Here is a 22538-nt window from a genome sequence, read left to right as displayed (position 1 = left end):
GTTTCGTTTAGTATGAGACCCCCAAAATGTGGCCCCTTTTCACGATTTCTCCCATACAGCTGGTCTCTTGTTGAGAAAATCTCGTAAATCTTGCTCCAATCATCCCCTTGTCTCCATCCCCACTGTTTCTACTTTAGTTCAGGTATGAGTCTCTTATTCAATGCAGAAAATTACCATGTCTTCTCCATTTTATTCACTACTGCCATTTTAATTCTCCTGATGAAGAGCTTTGATCAGTTCACTGCTCTCTCCACAAATCTTCTATGGCTTTCTATTATCTGTTGAATTAAGTAGGCAAATAATATAGAATTCATGATTTGTTATTGTTTGCTTATTCTAACACCCTCCTTCTGGAACTCTGTCATTGTGAGTTAAAAATTGCTGCACGTTTCTCCTTTGAAGTTCTGAAGAGAAAACAGGGCTGGCGAATTAAACGTGAGAGTGTGCACAGTCTTTACGTACCCAGAAAGTGTCGATGTAAATATTTCCTAATCTTTTAGTCAAGTTTTCCAGATCCATTGATGTGCTATTATTATTACCCTCTGACTTTTCCTGCTTTGAGAGGAGAGGCTTCTATTTCTCCCACCATTTAGGAACTTTTGGGAACAAAGATTCACCTTATTCATTTATGAATCCGCCATGCACCTGATTCCAGAAGACATCCAATAAACTGCACAAGGCAGTAAAGGTTTGGGATTGGATTAAACTGGTTGAATGCCAGAATGGGAGGATTTAGAGGTTGCCTTTCAACCCATTTACCTATAAATGAGGAAAGTGAAGCCATTATCAGAAAGGATTAAGTCTTGTACCAGGTCAGGGGCCTGGGACCAGAAGCGAGACATCCTGATTCCCAAGTAGGTCTCATTGGTAAATATTTCTGTTTCCCTTTGTGTTTCAAGGCTCTTGGTTCCCACTAGAGAGATGCCTATCTTCCAGTAGTGGTTTAATCCCCTTACTTGGAGGGAACCTGGAGAAGAGGGCGGCCCAGCTGGATGAAAGGAGATGCAGCTGAGGGTATAGGAGGGAGAAGAGGTCAGAGGTCACATCTCATCTGGAGGCCTAGTTGGATGAAAAGAGATGCAGCTGAGGGTATAGGAGGGAGAAGAGGTCAGAGGTCGCATCTCATCTGGAGGCCTAGCTGGATGAAAGGAGATGCAGCTGAAGGTATAGGAGCGAGAAGAGGTCAGAGGTCGTATCTCATCTGCTCTCTGCCCCTTTAACTCTGGTCTCAGCTTTTCGACCAGTCTCCCTAAATCCGCTTCTACTACGCCTTACCCCTTCGGTGACCCTCTCCTTCCGCCCTCCCTTAGGGTCAGCAGGATTCACCCATTCCAATTGCAAAACCCGGGTAGGAGGAGTTGTTTAGCACTAACTAAACGGGAGATTAGTCACATCACGTCGGCTCCTCCCATTGGCCCGAAGGGCGTGGAGCGGGGCGTCATGACGTCAGACGCCTAAGGGGGCGGGGCGGCGAGGGGAAGGAGGAGGGAAGTAGGACTTCAACATGGCGGCTGTGGTACTGGCTTCGGCTACGGCGACTGCCCGGCCCGGGGCGAACAGAGTTGAAGGCGGTGGTGTTCGCTCTCCCTAGGAGCCGTCAGCGGGGACCGGACGTGGGGGGTCGGCGGCGCCAGCACCTTTCGGCTTCTGGGACGGCGGCGGCGGCGGTGCTCAGGTGAGGGGGGAGGCGCCTCCTTCTGGGGCCGGGCGGGGAGGGGACGAGAGGGGTGGGATGGGGGGTAGGGCGCCGGTACCGGGATTCGGGTGAGGGAGGGGACCCGGGAAGAGGCGAGAGGCCCAGCTGGGTGAAAGGAAGCGCCGCTGAGGGAGTAGGAGTGAGAAGAGGCCGGAGATCCGTGACTGGGGGAGGATTCGGGGAGAGGGGTCCGGGTGAGGGGACCAGAGTTGAAGGGGCGGAGGGCGGGTGGGTTGTGGGAAAGTGAATTCGGATTAAAGGGACAGGCTGTGTAGACATCTGTCTGTCTTGCTGGTGGAGTGGGAGCTCGGTGGGAGCTCGAGGATGCCGAGGAGGTGGGTCCGGGTTCAGGGAAGAAGGTAAGTGATGTGGAGTTGAGGGTGAGTTGGGGACGCGAGGGGCAGATTGAGTTCTTCCTGAGGTTTGGGAGAGAGGGAGTTAGACCAGACGCGGGGGAGTGGTCTTTGGGAGATATAGCTTTGACATGGCAGGCCTTCCCCAGGTGTGTTTACTTTGCTCTGGGTGGAGACTTACCTGCACCGTCCACCTGGGCCTCCGAAACAACCGCAGGTTCTTTCTTGCGGAACATCCAGTTATAGTTGGTTTATTTGATCTGTATCAGTGCTCTCTGGCCTTTGTGTTCTGGCCACATGTACTGGATTCCAGAGTAGCCTCTGGAAGTACGACTGGACATAAAAGATGGGTTTTATAGTAAGCCGAAAATTTTGAGAGTTTTTAAGGCACCATTGTTGGCGACCAGATTTGGTAATTTAGTGAACTATTAAATAATTCTGTTCTTTTAAAAATATATTTTATTGATTTTTTTACAGAGAGAGGGGTAGAGTTAGGAACATCAATGGAAGAGAATCATCAGTGAGCTGCCTCCTGCACACCCCCTACTGGGGATGTGCCTGCAACCAAGGTACATGCCCTTAACCAGAATCGAACCTGGGTCCTTTCAGTCCGCAGGCTGACACTATCCTCTGAGCCAAACCGGTTTCGGCTAAATAATTCTGTTCTAACTCCACTTACTAGTCCACTCCTCAGTTGTGTATTAGTATTTGAGAATTAGGTTAGATCATATGATGGATGTTTTTCTCTTTAAAGTTTTATTAGATTTGGTGGTGGGGAAAGCAGGGCACTTAGTCTCCAGTGATAGCTAGCTCTTTCTAGTCAAACAAGTTAAACTGAAACTTTCTGAATTTTTATAGCAAATGTTTTGGACTAAAAGTGTCCAAAGTCTATAAAGAATTACATTGTCTGCATTAACTTTTTAAAATTTATTTATCTTTATTGTTGAAAGTATTACAGATGTCCCCTTTCTAAAAATATATTTTATTGATTTTTTACAGAGAGGAAGGGAGAGAGATAGCTAGAAATGTTGACGAGAGAGAAACATCAACCAGCTGCCTCTTACACATCCCCTACCGGGGATGTCCCCGCAACCAACGTACATGCCCCTGACGGGAATCGAATCCAGGACCCTTCAGTCCGCAGACCGACGCTCTACCACTGAGCCAAACCGGTTTCGGCACAGATGTCCCCTTTTTAACTCTCATTGACTCCCACTACCCCACTCCTGTCCTCCCCCCTCCTTCACTGCACTATTATCTGTCCATGGATTATGCACATGTGCATATACGTTCTTTTGTTAATCACTTTCTGTCCCCCTTCCCTCTGAAATTGGTCATTATTTACTTTTAAGTGGAATTAAAAATTTTTATTTATTGACTAGCAGTGTTTCCCAAACTTTTGACATATGTGTACCCCTTCTATAATTTTCGTAACGCTCAGTACCCCTCATACTCATGAGAACATAGAATTAGGCGCAGCTAAGCATGGTGCAGTGCATATCCCCACCAAACTCTTCCCCTACCCCTGGGGGTTTGCGTACCACACTGGGAAACACTGGCACTAGAGACCCAGTGTACAAATTCATGCATGGGTGGAGTTCCTTTGGGTGGCCTGAAGAGATCGGGCCGCAGCTTGTGCCCCCAGCCCGGCAGCCCCATAGCCCCACCTGGCACCCCACTTTGGTTTAGCGCTGCCCCCTTACCTGCTCCACTGTCCCACATGTGGGGCAATCGATCAGGGCCAGGCCCCCTGCCACTGCTGCTGGCCGCTATCTGTGGGGTGATCAGTGGGGCACTCAGGCCCCCGCTCTCACCCACCTTGGCCTGGTGCTGCCCGTTCACCTGCTCCACCATCCCGCCATGGTCCTGCTCTCTTTGGGGCCCTTTGGGTCCAGCAGCACCATGTCACTGACTCCCACCATGTTCCTCGCTGCCCCCTGGTGGTCAGTGCATGTCATAGTGAGTGAGTGGTCAAACTTCTGGTTGAATGACCACCTGAGGGAACAATTTGCATATTAGGCTTTTATTATATAGGATTTTAGAGAGAGGAAGGGGGAGAGAAACTTTAGTTTGTTCCACTTATTTATGCATCCAGTGGTTGATTATTTTATTTTATGTTTTTTATTGACTTTAGAAAGAGAAACAGAAGGGGGGGGGAGAGAGAGAGAGAGAGAGAGAGAGAGAGAAATATGGATGGACTACCTCCTGCAAGCCCCCCACAGGGAATAGAGCCCACAACCTGGGCATGTACCCTGACCAGGAATTGAACCTGGTGCTCAACCAACACTGGCCAGGATAGTGGTTGATTCTTGTATGTGCCCTGACCAGGATGAGCCACAACCATGGCATATCTTGATGATGCTCTAACCCCGTGGTTGGCAAACTGCGGTTCTTTGACCCCTTGAGTGTGGCTCTTCCGCAAAATACCATGGCCTGGGCAAGTCTATTTTGAAGAAGTGGCGTTAGAAAAAGTTTAAGTTAAAAAAAATTTGACTCTCAAAAGAAATTTCAATTGTTGTACTATTGATATTTGGCTCTGTTGACTTGTGAGTTTGCCAACCACTGCTCTAGCCAACTGAACTACCTGGCCAGGGCTTTAAGTGGAATTTTATCAATTAAATTTTTGTTTCTAATCCATCCTATTGATTTTTTTCTGTCCTAGTTATTCTTTCTGTTACTTATTTAACATTTATTGAATGCCTGTATTGTTGCATTAATAAGTCATTATAATTATGGAAATAGGAAAGTTTGTTTCTTTAGTGAGCATCTCTATCACTGTGTAGCAAATAACTTTCTATGGCCTCATTGGAAGATAAAGTGTTATCTATATATATATAAAAGCCTAAGCGACTATTATGATCGAATGAACAACTGGAACGACCAAATGACTGGCCGGTAGCTATGATGTGTACTGACCCAAACCTTGCTGCTGGGGCCCTGACAACCCGAATCTGGTTCTCCTGGACCCAGATAGGAGGGAGGAGGGAGCCTGATTCCTTGTGGTTAGCTCGCTGCTGGGGCCAGTCTCCCGCAGTCCCTCCCCATGGCTGGCCAGCGTTCTCAATCGGCCCACCCATGCACAAAATCATGCACTGGGCCTCTAGTTTTAGAAATAAAGACAGGAAGAAAATTAAAGTATGAATAAAAGAACTTTCTGAATTTTTCTTTTGTATTTGATGCATTACCTCATTATGGCATATTTTATGTATATCTGAGATTTTATTTTTCATTTTGATTTTGAAGAAGATAATCATAGTATCCTGATAAAATAATATTAGGTCTGTAAACAATTCTCAATAATGGTTGCGAGAGCACTTTTATCTAGGATTGGCAAATGTCACTTTATCTTTTATGTTTTGACTAGAGTAAGGTATTTAAAATGCGATTTCAAAGTTTAATTCAGTGACTAAAATTTTCTCAAGTGTTTCTACATCTGTTACACCATTTTGTCCCTCTAAAGTGGTCACAGCCATTCTAATTCCTGTCAAATTTAAAGTGTAAGCACTTTTTAATTTTAAAGTTATGTCATTTAAAACTGCTTCTCATTGAAATAGAAGTATTACTGTAATGATAAATACTTCATTAAAATTTGAGTCAATTAAGATGTCATCAGTATTCTAGGAGTAAATGACTATTTTGTACTTAACAAAATATGCTAGAGAAACTGGATAAGGGACTAAAAGTTTTCTTATTTGTATTGCTGAGTCAGTTGGATCCAGTTCATTAAGGGCCAAAATTTGTATTTGGCAGTATTCCGAACATGTTCTCAGAATTCTGGATTGGTCATTATCAGTTGCTTAATACTTACCAAACACTTCCAGTTCTTGAGTCATTGAATTGGCTCATGGTAAATGTGAATATTGTGCTTATAGAGTCAAGAGCCAGCAGTGTGTGATTTGGGTGCTTCATTTCTTCCCTAACATTTGATATTGTCAGACTTGAAAATTTTTTTCTAATGTAGTGGGTTTGAAATGGTATCTATTACGTTTTTATTAGCATTTTCTGAAGTTGAGCATCTTTTCATATGTTTATTGGACATTTGTGCTCCTATGAAGTTTTTTGTCTATTTTTATTGAGTTGTTTCTTTATTTGATTGATTTTTAAGAATTCTTTATATACTTTGAATACTAATTATTTGTTAATTTTTGGGTTTCATGAGACTGAAGAGAATTTATTATTCTACAGATTATAAAATTAATGAATAAAATTATTGTTATTTAAAAATATATATTTTATTGATTTTTTACAGAGAGGAAGGGAGAGGGACAGAGAGCCAGAAACGTTGATGAGAGAGAAACATTGATCAGCTGCCTCCAGCACACCCCCTACCAGGGATGTGGCCACAGCCAAGGTACATGCCCTTGACAGGAATCGAACCTGGGACCCTTGAGTCTGCAGGCTAATGCTCTATCCACTGAGCCAAACCGGTTTCGGCAATGAATAAAATTATTTTACCAATAAGTAAAACTATTAGTTATTGCCGAAACCGGTTTGGCTCAGTGGTAGAGCATCGGTCTGCGGACTGAAAGGTCCCAGGTTTGATTCCGGTCAAGGGCATGTACATTGGTTGCGGGCACATCCCCAGTAGGGGGTGTGCAAGAGGCAGCTGATCAATGTTTCTCTCTCATCGACATTTCTAGCTCTCTATCCCTCTCTCCTCCTCTCTGTAAAAAATCAATAAAATATATATATATTTAAAAACAAACAAACAAAAACAAAAACTATTAGTTATTTCATTCATAATAGCCATTGTGAAAGTGAAAAGATGTTATTCATTTGTTTCCTTTCTCTATTCCTAAATAGTCATTTTTTAGTTGCACAGCTCTCAAATTTAGAGCTACTTTCTCCTGGTAAAAGCTTTATTGATATAATCCATATGTCATACAATTCACCCATTTAAGAATACAGTTTGCCCAGCTGGTGTGGCCCAATGGTTGAGCATCGACCTGTGAACCAGGAGGTCATGGTTCAGTTCCGGTTTAGGGCACATGCCCAGGTTGTAGGCTCGATACCCAGTGTTGGGTGTGCAGGAGACAGCCGATCAGTGATTCTCTCTCATCATTGGTGTTTCTTTCTCCCTCTCCCTTTCTCTCTGAAATCAATCAATCAATATATGTGTGTGTGTGTGTGTATATATATATATATATATATGTGTGTGTGTGTGTGTGTGTATATATATATTTAAAAATATATATTTTATTGATTTTTTACAGAGAGGAAGAGAGAGGGATAGAGAGTTAGAAACATCGATGAGAAAGAATCATTGATCAGCTGCCTCTTGCACACCCCCTACTGGGGATGTGCCCGCAACCAAGGCACATGCCCTTGACCAGAATCGAACCCAGGACCCTTCAGTCTGCAGGCCGATGTTCTATCCACTGAGCCAAACCGGTTTCAGCAAATATAAATTAAAAAAAAAAATACAATTCAACAGTGTTCAGCTCTGGTCAGTGTGGCTCAGTTGGTTGGAGTGTTTTCCTGTACATCAAAAAGGTTGTGGGTTTGATTCCTGGTGAGGGCACATATCTAGATTGCAGGTTCAAAACCCTGGTCGGGGCGTAGGTGGGAGGCAACTGACCAATGTTTCTTTTTCCCTCCCTCCCTCTCTCTAAAATCAATTTTTTTTTCGACTTACATTTTTGTTTTGCTTTTAAATAGGGAAGAAATCCATTGTTAGAAACCATATATATCATTGTAGAAAATCCTTGTCCATCAGTGAGAAAGCATACTAATAGAATTTGATACAACTGTATAACTTGTTATTTTGAATTCTGGCATTTTAAAAAATAAAATTTTCTTCCACTAGGATGGGTTAAAAATATTACTAGTATTTACTCAGTGATTCTATTTTATCTAATTTCAGTGTGATGGACATATATGTATTTTAAACGTTGGAGTACATACAGTTTACATGTAGTAAATTTTATCCTGTTTTCTGTGAATTGTGATAGATACATATAGTCATGTAAACAGTATACAATAAAATATAGAACAGTTCTGTCAACCTAAAAAAATTATTGTGTTCCCTTTTATAGTCAATTCCATCTATTATCAGTCCCTGGTAGCTAGATTCCTTTTCTGTCCCCCATTCCAGAATATCATAAATGAAATGACATAGTACCGTACGTAACCTTTTGAGTCTGGCTTCTTTGACTTACCATGATACATTTGAGATTCATCCATGGGGTTGTGGTGCTTCAGTATACCACATTTAGTTTACCCATTTAAAATGTATAGTTTAGTGGCTTTTAGAATATTAAGTTGTGCAGTCTTCACCACAATCACTTTTATTTAAAAAAAAATATTTTGATTTCAGAGCGGAAGGGAGAGGGAGAGATGGAAACATCAATGTTGAGAGAGACACATTGATTGATTGGGTGCTTCCTGCATGCCCCCTACTGGGGATTGAGTCCGCAACCTGGTATTGAACCCAGAACCTCTTGGTCCATAGGATGATGCTTAGTCCATAGCGCTACACCAGCCTGGCTCACCACAATCACTTTCAGAACGTTTTCATCACCCCAGAAAGAACCCTGTAGCCCTTAGCTATGATTTTTCCATCCTTCTCAGTCAGTTTTTACATATAGTGCAAGGTATGGATTAAGGGCAGGTGTTTTTTTTGTTTTTATTTTTGCATAGGAATGTTTGGCACCATTTTTTGAGAAGACCGACCTTTCCCCTTTGAAATTCCTTTGTACCTTTGTTTAAAGTCATTTGGCTGGCCCTGTCAGCCTGAGCGCTGCAGAGTCTCGGGCTGCAGATTTGATTTCCTGTCAAGGGCATGTACCTGGGTTTCAGGTTTGATCCCCAGCCCCAGTTGGGGCTCCTGTGGGAGGTTACTAATCCGTGTGAGTCTCTCTTCCCCACCACTCCTACTTCCCTCCTTCCACTCTCTCTCAAACTCAGTGGAAAAAATATCCTTTGGTAAGGATTAACAAACAAATCATTTGGCTATATATGAATGAGTCTATTTCTGGACTCTGTTCTGTTGGTCTATGTGATATCCTTACACCATTTCCACAGTTTTTAATTAGTGTAGCCTCATAGTTAAGTTGATAGTAAATTCTTCAACTTCTTTTTCAAAATTGTTTTGGCTATTATATTTCCTTTGTCTTTCCATGTAAATTTTAAAATTAACTTGTTTGTTTCTTTAAAAAAAGTCCCAACTCTGGCTGGGTGGCTCAGTTTGGTTGGCGTGTCACCAAACGGTTGTGAGTTCAATTTCCTTTCAGGGTACATACGTAGGTTGCAGGTTTGTTCCCCAGTCAGGCAACCAATCAGTGTGTTTTCTTTCTCTCTAAATCAGTAAAAACATATCCTTGGGTGAGAATTTTAAAAAAAAGAAAAAAGATCCTAAAAAAGCTTACAGTTGGAAATAAAATGTTTTCACTACGATGCCTTGCAATATACTATAGTGCAGACTAATAGATACCGTACCATAAATCTATATACTTAGCCTTATTTTTCCCCCCTGCTTATGTCTTAGGTAAAGTAAAGGTATAAAAACTATGCCATATCAAGGGAGATAAACTTTAGGATGAAGAACTGAGAGTATTTGTGTAAGAAAAGACTTTGCACTTTTTTTTTTTTTACTTATCTAGGGGTTGGAAGTGCAAAGATAATATTAAACTAGATGTGTGGTTTTATGTCCCCCCCCCATTTAAAAAAATGTATACAGAATTAAAATAGGACAAAGGTTGTATGTCATTCATTCCCACCTATGAAATTTGTCCTTTTTTTTTTTTTATAATATGTTTTTATTGATTTCAGAGAGGAAAGGAGAGGGAGAGAGATATAGAAAAATCAATGATGAGAGAAAATCATTGATTGGATATCTCCTGAGGTTCCTTTATTGGGGATTGAGCCTGCAACCTGGATATGTGCCCTGACCTGGACTCTAACCATGCCACAGGTGGATGCTCAACCACTGACCCAAATCGGCCAGGCTGTGCTTTCTTTTTTCAAGACTTTGGAACTGAGAATTTTGAGGACTATGTCAGTCCTGTTACCTTTTAGTCTTCTGATTTCTTGTTTATAGCTTCAATTTCCTTTAAAAAAAATTTTAAAGTTTTTTATTTTTGTTGATTTTAGAGAGAGAGAAACATCAGTTTGTTGTTCCATCTATTTGTGCATTCAGTGGTTGATTCTTGTATGTGTCCTGACCGGGGATTGAACCTGCAAACTTGGCATATCAGGATGATGCTCTAACCAACTAAGCTACCCAGCCAATTTTCTTGTAACTATTTGTTTATATTTTCTCAAGACATCATGAGTCTAAGAAATATTTCTTTGTTTTTCAGGTTCTAAATGGCTTCTAAGAAGTTGGGTGCAGATTTTCATGGTAAGTAGACTATTAGATATTATGCTTTAAGTTTTGATTTGATCAGAAATTTGAAATCACTTAAGTGCTCCTTTTTATTTATAATAAATGAGCAGCTTGAGGAAAATAAAAGTGTATAAGGTAGCATATACATTCCCTAGGACTTCAGATAACTTTAATATATATATTTTTTACTTTGGATTTTTATTCCTATTACTATTTACATTCAGTATTCTGTATTAGTTTAAGGTGTACAGCATAGTGGTTAGATAATCATAAACTTTACAAGGTGGTCCCCAAATATTTCAAGTACACCATACATTGTTATTACAATATTATTATTATTTTTTAAAAAAATATATTTTATTGATTTTGTACAGAGAGGAAGGGAGAGAGAGAGAGAGCTAGAAACATCGATGAGAGAGAGTCATCAATCAGCTGCCTCTTGCACACCCCCTACTGGGGATATGCCCACAGCCAAGGTACATGCCCTTGACCGGAATCGAACCCGGGTCCCTCAGTCCCCAAGCCGACGCTCTATCCATTGAGCCAAACCGGTCTCGGCTATTACAATATTATTGACTGTATGCCTGATGCTTTAATTTACATCCCCAGGACTATCCTGTAACTGTCAATTTTTACTTCTTAATCCCTTCACCTTTTTTTTATCCAGCGCGCCCTCCCCCAATCTCCCTTTCCTTTGGCAATCGTCAGTATGTTCTCTATGAGTCTGTTTCTATAGGTTGCTTTAATATTGATGTAGTTCATCAAATGGAGTTTGTCTCTCTGTGGTTATTGTACTTGAAATTCCTAGAGTTGGTTAGGGAAGCTGCCTCTTTTTGTTGTTCTTTTTCTTAAATCCTCACTGTTGGAATTTTTTTTTTGTTGATTCAAGAGGAGGGAGGGAGGGAGAAACATTGATGTGATTGATTGCCTCACTGCACATGCCCCGACTGGGGATTGAACTCACAACATGGGTCTATGTGCTCGGATCGAACCAAACCTGAGACCCTTTGGTGCATGGGCCAGCGCTCTAATCACTGAACCACACTGGCAAGGGCTTCATTGTTCTTTGACGGTATTTTGAAATACTTATTCCCTGGTCAGAGCTCTTCTCCATTTCAGGTATGAAAAATTCTAAACCTTTAGCTAATATTTTGATTTAGTTGCCCCTCCCCAAAAGGCAGTAATACACTACAAATAAACCATGATCAGTAGATCAATGTATTATAGAAGTATCAATAGTAGTAATTACAATTTTGCACTAATACTAATAGTTTACCATCTTTTTCTAAGATATGGCATTTATAAACTTTATTATCTGCACTTGGGAGGAATGGAGATGCCTAAGAAGTCATAATTAAAGAACTCTTTTCATATAGAAGATAAGAATGAAAGAACAGAAATATCCAAACAACACAATTACTTTTGAAAGGTTTTTTTTTTTTTTTTTTAATGTTTTTATTTTGGAGAGGAAGGGAGAGAGAGACATCCATGATGAGAGAGAATCATGGATCGGCTGCCTGTGACCTCCTGGTTCTTAGGTCCATGATCAACCGCTGAGTCACGCTGGCCTAGCTTTAAAAGGGTTTTGAAACTGGTCTTCCATTTTATAAATATGTCATTGTAAGAATGATTTGCTAGACAACTTTGCAACATGTGTTTGTCTGCTCTTCTGATTATGAAGTTGTTTGATTGTATGATTGAACTTAGGGTGGTACAGCAGGTACTGTGCTGTCAACTTGCTTATATACACTATACAACAGCTTTAATGTTTCAAATCGCCATTGTATTATACATATACATACACTCATTACTTGCATATATTTTGTTAAATCCCTTTGGGGTTAAGTAATTCAAATTCTGGAATTTGCATTTAACATACAGGTCAGCCATCAGATCTCCTGTATAAGTTATCCTATGTAAGGATTATTATAGGACTCCTTCAAAGCACAGTAAATAATGATGTTTTAGTTAATAAATTGAATATAGGATGGAAGTCCCATAAATTACAATGGAGCTAAAAAATTCTTGTCACCTAGTGATGTGATAGCTGTGTAATCATGTCGGATAAAAATGCATTACTTGTGTTTGTGGTGATGCTAGTATGAGGAAGACACTGTAATAATACTAAAGGCCCAGTGCACGAAATTCATGCACGGGGTAGGGAGGTGTCCCTCGGCCCAGCCTTCACCCTCTCCAATCTGGGACACTACCAGGATCGGGTATAAACGGGCAGTCGGACATCCCTCTCACAATCCAGGACTGCTGGCTCCCAACTTCTCGCCTGTCTGCCTGCCTTCCTGATTGTCCCTAACCACTTCTGCCTGTCAGCCTGATCACCCCTAACCACTCCCATGCCAGCCTAATTGATGTCTAACTGCTCCCCTGCCAGCCTGTTTGCGCCCAACTTCCCTCCTCTGCTTGCCTGGCCACCCCTAACTGCCCTCCCCTGCAGGATTGATCGCCTCCAACTGCCCTCCCTTGCAGACCTGGTCCCTCTCAACTGCCCTCCGTTGCAGGCCTGGTGCCTCCCAACTGCCCTCCCCTGCTGGCCATCTTGTGTCCACATGGGGGCAGGATCTTTGACCAGGTGATAGCCAGCTTGTGTGTTGGAGTGATGTTCAATCTGCATATTACTCTTTTATTAGATAGGATAGAGGCCTGGTGCATGGGTGAGGGCCAGCTGGTTTGCCCTGAAGGGTGTCCTGGATCAGGGTGGGGGTTCCATTGGGATGTGGGGTGGCCTGGGTGAGGGGCCTGTGGTAGTTTGCAGGCTGGCCATGCCCCATGGCGACCCAAGCAGAGGTCCTGGTATCTGGAATTTATTTACCTTCTACAATTGAAACTTTGTATCCTGGAGCAGAGCCAAGCCCCTGCTCGCTCTGTGGCCCTTAGCCCTTTCTGTTGGGATTCATGTATCTTCTATAATTGAAACTTTGTAGCCTTGAGTGGAGGCCTAGGCTGTCCAGGGAGTATGGAAAGCTTGGCTTCCCTTGCTGGGGAAACCCCAGCCTCTCTCAATTGCTCTCTATGGCTACAGCCATGTTGGCTGGGGTTAATTTACATCCTTGCTCTGATCGACTGGTGGGCGTGGCTTGAGCAGAGTGATTGTTAATTTTCATGTTACTCTTTTATAAGGTAAGATAGCACACAATAATACTATTGATAGTATACGGTACATAATGCTTGATAATAAACAACTGTGCTATTGGTTTATGAATTTACTGTATTATACTTTTTATTATTTTTTAAACATTTTTATTTCATAAAGGAAGGGAGAGGGAGAAAGAGATAGAAACATAATTGATGATAAAGAATCATTGATCGGTTGCCTTCTGCACACCTCCCCCACCCCCCATCCCCACTGGGGATCAAGCCTGCAACCCAGGCATGTGCCATTGACCAGAATCAAACCCTGGACCCTTCAGTCTGCAGGCTGATGTTATATCCACTGAGCCATACCGGCCAGGACACTTTATTATTTTAGAGACTACTGTATTTACATAAAAAAAGTTTGCCATAGCACAGTATGCCTTTTTATGCTGGGAACAGATTAGATATCTCATGTTTACTGTACCTCTTTGCTTTTTAATACATTTTTATTGATTTCAGAGAGGAAGAAACATCAATGATGAGAGAGAATCATTGATTGGCTCCCTCCTGCATGCCCTCTACCTGGGACCTCCAACCTGGGCATGTACCTTTGACCAGAATTGAACCTGGGCCCTTCAGTCTGCAGGCTGATGCTCTATCCACTGAGCCAAACCGGCTAGGGCTGCATCTCTTGATTGCGTCATTTTCTTTAGTGCTTGATTTAATCTTGTGTTTTGCTCATCTTGGCCTCTAGTGTACAAATATCCATTGCTAATGTCACTAAGCAGCCACATTGAGTGGTTGCTCTAGAAATGAAATTGAGTGAGTGATCATATAATCTTTTATATATACATGTATATTTTGATTGATTTCAGAGAGGAAGGGAGTGATGAGAGAGAATTATTAATCTACTGCCTCTTGCACACAAAATAAAAAAATAAAATTAAAAAAATTTAAATAGGGAAAAGCTTATAGAATTAAGGGTATATAAATCTCCCTCCAGCCGAGACCGGTTTGGCTCAATGGATAGAGCATCGGCTTGGGGACTGAAGGGACCCGGGTTCGATTCCGGTCAAGGGCATGTACCTTGGTTCCGGGCATATCCCCAGTAGGGGGTGTGCAAGAGGCAGCTGATTGATGACTCTCTCTCATCGATGTTTTTAGCTTTCTCTCTCTCTCCCTTCCTCTCTGTACAAAGTCAATAAAATATATTAAAAAATAAATAAAAAAATAAATCTCCCTCCAAAAACAACTCTTTGATGCAGTCAAGGAGTTATAGCAGCTTTTAAGGCCTACCACCTGGTGGAGGACCTTTCCCAGGCTTTTCTATAGCTGAGGAAGACACTGATGCATTCCTGGAAGGATTATAACATCTATGACTTCAACAAGAACCTTACTCAAGCTTGGAGTGGTGTCACCAAAGAGTGTATGAATGGCATCCGGAAGCAGACATTCAAGAGGTTCTTGTGTGACTTCAGAGGATTTGCCAAGCATGAGGAGGTTGCAAAAATCAACAAGATGTGGTTAAGATGGCAAACAACTTTAACCTATCTGGATAAGGATGATATTGATCAGCTTTTAAAGGTGGTTCCTGAATAGTTGACTAATGGGGAGTTATTGTAATTGGAACAGGAACACATACCTGAAAACGAGGCAAGAGAAAGCAAAATTGCAGGAAAGGAAAAAGAAGACCCCCATCCCCCCAAAAAATTTACAGTGGAGGGTTTAGCAAAAGCTTTTGTAGACCTTATAACAAGCTCCTTAAAAAGTTCAAAATAGGGACCTCAACACTTTCATTAGCAGAGATATTTATGGTACAGTATCTGCTTAGAAGCAAATCTGATGGAAAAAAGAAACCAAGCAAACCTTGTGGACATGTTTCTGAAGATTGACATCTCAAGATGAGCCCGATACAAATCCTTCCATCACTTTGTTCTTGTTCTTCAAGATTGTATGATCAGCCTGGTCAGCGTGGTTCAGTGGTTAAATGTCAACCCTATGAACCACTCACTCACTCACTGACTTAGAACAATTTTCAGTCCTGCGAGCTTTGTTTATGGTTAGTGCCCTACACAGGTGTATTGTTTTCTATCTTTTGTACCATACTTTTATTGTACTCTTTTTACATTTAGATAAACAAATACTTACCATTGTACTATAGTTGCATACAGTATTCAGTGCATTAACATGCTATACATATAGGTTTGTAGTCTAGGAGCCATAAGCTAAACCATCCTAATATATAAAAACCCAAGATCCATAATGATCAACCAAAGGCTCAACTGCCGTGGTGACCCAGCACTGACTGCTGAGGGGGCTTGCAGATCAGGCTCGAAGAGAGAGGCAGGGTCTGATCTGCAGCCTCTGGCAGCTGTTGATCAGCTTTGCCTCTCTCTTTCCAGGTTTTGCCAGCAGCCACGCCTCTGTTTCTCCCTGGGCCTCCTTGGGGGCTGCTGATCAGCTCTGATCAGGCCCAGAGATAAGCCCAGAGACACTGACTGGCATAGAAACCGACCAATCAAAACTAAATTGGCTGGCAGGGGAGAGCAGTTAGGGGTGGTCAGGCAGGCAGAGGCATTTAGGGGCGATCAAGTTGGCAGGGGAGAGCAGTTGGGGGTGAGATCAGGCCGGCAGGAAAGGGCAGTTAGAGGCAGGCAGGCAGAGAGCTTAGGGGCAATCAGGCAGGCAGGTAGGTGAGTGGTAGGAGCCAGTGGTCCCAGATTGTGAGGGATGTCCAAATGTTGGCTTAGGCCCGTTGTGGGATTGGGCTTAAACCAGCAGTTTGACATCCCCCAAGGGGTTCCCGATTGGAGAGAGTACAAGGTGGGCTGAGGGAACCTCTCTCCATGCATGAATTTTATGCACTGGGCCACTAGTAAAGTCTATGTGTAGTGGGCTGTAGTGTCTAGGTTTGTGTGAGTGTACTTTCTGATTAGTTTGTACAGTGATGAAACCACCCTCCAAGGTATCAGAATGTGTCTCTGTTGTTAAGTGATCCATGATTGTATTTAAATGATAAGAGAAGCAGATCTGAAGTTGCCTCTGCACTCCTTTTTTAGGAGAAAAGAGAGGACAGAGCCAAGAACAGAGAGCAAATGCCATGTGATAGGAAATAGCAAAAATTAAAAATTTAAATTTAGAGTTTTATTTTAAAAAGAAAGCTTTCTATCTTTAACTTTAGGGAACTCTTTTTAAAAAAATATATATATATTTTATTGATTTTTTACAGAGAGGAAAGGCGAGGGATAGAGAGTTAGAAACATCGATGAGAGAGAATTACCGATCAGCTGCCTCTTGCACACCTCCTACTGGGGATGTGCCCGCAACCCAGGTACATGCCCTTGACCGGAATCGAACCCAGGACCTTTCAGTCCCCAGGCTGACGCTCTATCCACTGAGCCAAACCGGTTTCGGCGGGAACTCTTTTTAAGATTGGAGTGAAAATAAGTTGGACCCCAAGTTATGTGTTTCTGTTAAACCATTTAGAGATACTATAATCTGAGGTTGTCTAATCAATAAAGGCTTTTTTAGAACTTCCTCTCTCTTACATTCCTAACCAGAGTTTATTGTTGAATGAAACATTCTACCTGAGTAAAACTTGAGAAAAGATTTCTCTTTCTCTCTTTGGCTTCTTCTGCTTTTATCTGCTGAGCTCTCATTTGAGTTTCAGTGACTTTGGTTGGGTTTTTAGATTAAGAATCTTATTTTTAAGTATTATGTAGTTTAAGAAATAAAAATTAAAGGTAATAGTTGGAGAATAATTGGCAATCTTGTAGATATTTGAGTGAAGGAAATCAAGTTCAGCCTGGTCATATAAAGCTGAACTTAGAAAACCAGAAAACTATTTTCTTTGTCCCTCAGAAAGCTAAATAGATTTTCCTCATTGTTTTCTTTGTGAAATATGATCCATTTTAATTCTTCTGTTACATACATAGTCTTGCTTTCTTGGCTTCCTTGTGTAGAATGCACCAGGTCAAAAATGGGCACCCCAGTTATGTTGTGTCTTGCTACTTGATCTTTTCAGCTTTAGTGGCTAGCATCATATAGCTCGATTTGTATCTTTTGGTCAAGAGAGTGTCTGATAGAAATTTAGAGTATTCCCCTAAGTAATCCATGGGGGGGGGGGTGTCAGTGTGTGTGTGTGTGTGTGTGGTGTGTAGTGTGTGTAAGTCTTCTATCACATTTGGGGTGTGGACAAGGAGATAACTGCTCTCACGTAAATGCTTTTTTTCTATTTACATATTTGGGCTGATCAGCTCTTGTGCTGTGCTGTCTTATGACTCATATTTGATTTACCATCTTTCAAATCAAGGTTGAACTTCTTCCACTGTCATTAATAACCATATACAGTGTTCTTAAATAGCACAATGAGAGATATAAACAGTAACTTTTCGAAGATCTTTAAAAATATTATCCTTATGTATATTACAAACCCTTGGCTTAGTTTAAATCAGGCCTTTCTTGGATTCTAGTGCTTTAAAATGTCAGTCCTGCTGGGACCGGTTTGGCTTAGTGGATAGAGCGTCGGCCTGCGGATTGAAGGGTCCCGGGTTCGATTCCGGTCAAGGGCATGTGCTGTGGTTACGGGCGCATCCCCGGTGGGGGGCGTGCAGGAGGCAGCTGATCGATGGTTCTCTCTCATCGATGTTTCTGGCTCTCTGTCCCTCTCTCTTCCTCTCTGTGAAAAATCAATAAAAATATATTTAAAAAAAATGTCAGTCCTGTTTAATTTTTTGTTTTGCTATTCCTCAACTGAGGATGTTTTTCTATTGATTTTTAGAGAGAGATAGAGAGAAGCATTAATGTGAGAGAGACACATTGTTTGATTGCCTCCTGCACGTGCCCCAATGGGGGCTGGGATCCAGGGTTGATTCGGGTCTCCCTGTTGATGAGAGTCAACTCCCATCCTTCAGTCTGAGGGCAGACACTTTACCCACTGAGCCAAACCAGCTATGGCAATCCTCTTTAATTTTTAACTCATTAACTACTTGTCTCACCTGAAAAGAAAAGTTATTTTCCATAAGTTACTTAAGAGAATCTAAAAAATATTTCAACAAAGTATTTATTTAAAAAAAAAAATATTTTATTGATTTTGTACAGAGAGGAAGTGAGAGAGAGAGAGAGTTAGAAACATCGATGAGAGAGAGTCATCGATCAGTTGCCTCTTGCACACCCCCTACTGGGGATATGCCCGAAACCAAGGTACATGCCCTTGACTGGAATCGAACCCGGGTCCCTTCAGTCCCCAAGCCGACGCTCTATCCATTGAGCCAAACCGGTTTCGGCATCAACAAAGTATTTTTTTAATATCTAAAAAAAATACCTTGAGATTCTAATTTAGGAAAACATGTCTCTATAATTAATTAGACTTAATAAAAGTAAACTTCCTCCTTTGAAAGGCCTAGCTGTCCAATTTATGACCATTTAGCTAACCTCTAAAGAGGTGCACTTTGCTCTTGATTTAATTTCTGCTAAGATATTGAAATACTTTTTCTGATTAGTAATAAAAAAGGTATTTTATATTTTAGAAAAAGGTTATTTTATATTTTAAATGTTCATCTGTTAATGCTTTATAGTGTTAGAGAAGTTGACCATCATTTAATTGTTCTCCTGTATGTCATATGCTGCCACCCTTTTTTCAAGGTTTTCTTTTTTGTTTTCAATATTTTGACTATTATGTACCTTGGTGTGATTTCTATGTATTTATTTTGCTTAGCGTTAGCTAAACTTCTGGGATCTGTGGGTTGATTTTTTTTTTTTTTTAATCACTTTTAGAAAATTTGCAGCCATTATCTCTTAACACATTTTTTCTGCTCCATTATCTTTTTCTTAACCTTTTGAAACTCTTAATTACATATGCATTAGATTGTTTGATAATGTTCCAGAGATCTCTTAAGGTTTTGTTTCATTTTTGTTTTCTCTTTGTATTTGTATTCTCTCTCTCTTTTTTTTTAATCCTCACTTGGTGATATGTTTTTATTGCTTTTTTAGAGAGAGAGGAAGGGAGAAGGAGAGAAAGAGAAAAACACTGATTGGTTGCCTCCTGAATATATCCCTACTAGGGATCTAACCTGCAACCTAGGTATGTGTCCTGACTAGGGAACATGCCCCTACTAGACAGTAGAACCCACAACCATTTGGTGTATGGGACAGCACTCCAATCAGCTGAACCACCTGGCCAGGCACCATTCAGGTAAAAAAACAATTTTTTAAAAAAATATATATTTTTTATTGATTTTTTATAGAGAGGAAGAGAGAGGGATAGAGAGCTAGAAACATCGATGAGAGAGAAACATCGGCCAGCTGCCTCCTGCACACTCCCCGACCGGGGATGTGCCTGCAACCAGTGTACACGCTCTTGACCGTAATCGAACCCGGGACCTTTCAGTCCGCAAACCGATGCTCTATCCACTGAGCCAAATCGGTTTCGGCAAAAACAAAAAAGTTTTTTTAACCTAAGTTCTCTGATTCTTTCTTCTCCTGAGTATTATCATCTAATTAGTGAATAGCCTGGCTTATGAACTATTAAAATTTTCTTCTCTGATACTGCATTTTTTTATTTCTAGCATCTCCAGTTGTCTCTTTATATTTCCATCTCTGTTGAAATTCCCCTTCTGCTCACACATGTTTATCTTTTAGATCCTTTAACATGTTTATTAGAGTTATTTTTAAAACTAATAATTCCAATTTCTTAGCCATCTCTGGATTTGAGTCTGATGATTGGTTCCTTTCTTGATGGATCATGTTTTCTTGCTTGTGTGTCTTATTTTTTTTTACCTAATAGTGTATATTAAAAAGTTCATTTTGCAGGTTATCTGGCTTGTTTCTGTTGTTAGGGTATGAGTAACATTTCCTTCCTACTTTTTCTAGCAGATCTCTATGTAAGTGTGTGTGTGTGTGTGTGTGTGTGTGTGTGTGTTGTGTGTGTGTGTGAAAGAGAGAGAGAGAGATACACACACACATATACTATCTATATACCTATCTATCTGATTTTGCAAGTGTTACCTGATTTAGCCTTTAAGGTAGTGATTACCCAATCATGAAATTGCAATTTTCCACATAATTTAAAAATATATATATTTTATTGATTTTTACAGAGAGGAAGGGAGAGGGATAGAGAAGTTAGAAACATCGATCAGCTGCCTCCTGCACTCCCTCTACTGGGGATGTGCCTGCAAACAAGGTACATGCCCTTGACCAGAATCGAACCTGGGACCCTTGAGTCCGCAGGCTGACTCAAACTGGTTAGGACTCATTTTGTTTGATCTGTTCTTTTTCAAAACCTGTTTGGATAAATTTGAATTAACAGTAAAACCAGAATTAAGCATAATCCATTTGCTTCCTTCTATTAGGAATTTCTCTTCCACATGGAATTGTAGCTTTCCCCCCCCACCCCCCCCCGAAAAACAAATAGGTCACAAGATCATAAGCATATTAGCAATTTAGAAAGAAAGAGAACAGAATGAAGTCTTCCCGGAATTTATAATGAGTCATGACACATGCAGCCCAGTCTTTTCCACCATGATATAATGCAAAGTGATGTGCAGAACCTGACTTCAAGGACTGCCATAGCCCCAGTTATCAGATACACTTTCTTTTTCTAAATTGAACATAGAAAAATGGGCTCAGACGTTTTAGAAAGATTTTCGGTAACAAAGACTGAAACTGAAGGTGTTTGGGGTGAGCCAGGAAATTGTTAGCCACAATGCTTAGTTCTCTGGTCCATATAGGTTGAGTTTTTATTGAATCTATTTAAAAATGAAAATGTATTGAGAAAAAAAGAGAAATTGATGTGTTTAAATATATATTCTGATATGTTGGAAAAAAATGAATAGTTCCTAAGGCATGGTTATATTTGCAAAATATATTCTTTGTAATTATTCAAAATGTTGCTTTTTTTGTTGCCATCTCTTTAAATGCCTTTATTTATTTATTTATTTATTTATTTTTAAATAAAAAATATATTTTATTGATTTTTGTACAGAGAGGAAGGGGGAGAGAGAGAGAGAGTTAGAAACATCGATATGAGAGAGTCATAGATCAGCTGCCTCTTGCACACCCCCTACTGGGGATATGCCCGCAACCAAGGCACATGCCCTTGACCGGAATCGAACCCGGGACCCTTCAGTCCCCAAGCCGACGCTCTATCCATTGAGCCAAACCGATCTTGGCTCTTTAAATGCCTTTTTGTTCTTTATTTCTATCTCCTCCTCCCAATAATTACACAACTTTCAATCCCAGTTAACAAAGTTTAAAGGACTAAGGGAAGGTTAGGGGATGTGCTAAATCACCATGGCATTGACTTTGTTAGTGAAATGAAGCTGATTTTTATTTTATTTTATTTACGTTTAAAAAACATTTTTATTGATTTTAGAGAGGGGGAGATAATCATTGATTGCCTGCCTCCTCTATGCCTCACACTGGGTATCCCCTCACTGGGTATCAAACCTGCAACCTGGCCATGCGCCTTGAGCCTTCTGATTCATAAGTCGATGCTCAAATGCAGAGCCATGCTGGCCAGTCTAAAACTACTTTTTAAAGCAGATACCTGTAACTGGTGCTTATTTAGATGTTAAAGGTGTTCTAGTTGATTTTGTCTGTCCCTAAACCAGGGCCTAGTTCCATCTATAGAATATTAAGTCACTGATGTATGTAACACTATTAGAGTTTCCTAACTGAAAGGTAGACAAGGAAACTGAACAACTTTCTTGCGAGATATTCTCAGTCTCAGATATCTTTAGTAATTTTTATAGTCTCCCCCAAATTTTTCATTACTGTATAATAGAACTGTTTAAGAAAATTTTGTTAGGATTAATGTGGATAGATTTTCTTATATTTGTATATTGTATAGGCCTGTGTTACTATGGGTAGGGTTTTTTGTAATATGTATCATACCTTAAACAAAATACTTAATTTTTTTTATTGTTAACTTGATTTTATTTTTCTAGTACTGCTTAGAAAATGCTAATTTCAACTTTGTTTCCAATTAATCAGGATACTAGCCAAAAATAGACTATAATTTTCAGGAACATTTGAGCACTCATTTTCATGGAAGACAGATAAAAATTGTTTA

The 22538-nt window shown here is 40.7% G+C and overlaps 1 protein-coding gene across 9 annotated transcripts in view; it reads left to right on the top strand.

Annotated features, from left to right (window-relative positions):
- Positions 1-1453: 1453 nt before the first annotated feature.
- The window catches only part of UBAP1 (ubiquitin associated protein 1), a 38873-nt gene continuing 17788 nt past the window's right edge, over positions 1454-22538 (top strand). For 3 of the 9 annotated variants that reach the window (XM_036433528.2, XM_036433527.2, XM_036433520.2), the window contains exons 1-2: positions 1456-1670; positions 10346-10390. In XM_036433528.2, coding sequence (XP_036289421.1) covers positions 10357-10390 — 34 coding nt within the window. In that variant the 5' untranslated portion in view covers positions 1456-1670; positions 10346-10356. Of the gene's footprint in view, positions 1676-2156; positions 2199-10345; positions 10391-22538 lie in introns of those variants that run through there. The other 6 variants (XM_045580048.1, XM_036433521.2, XM_036433525.1 and 3 more) reach the window with 5 other exon arrangements.

This window comes from Pipistrellus kuhlii, unplaced genomic scaffold (genome assembly GCF_014108245.1).
Source record: "Pipistrellus kuhlii isolate mPipKuh1 unplaced genomic scaffold, mPipKuh1.p scaffold_m20_p_12, whole genome shotgun sequence".
Lineage (NCBI taxonomy): Eukaryota > Metazoa > Chordata > Mammalia > Chiroptera > Vespertilionidae > Pipistrellus > Pipistrellus kuhlii.
Note: the sequence above shows the minus strand (reverse complement) of the source record. Positions and strands in the feature narration are given on the sequence as shown.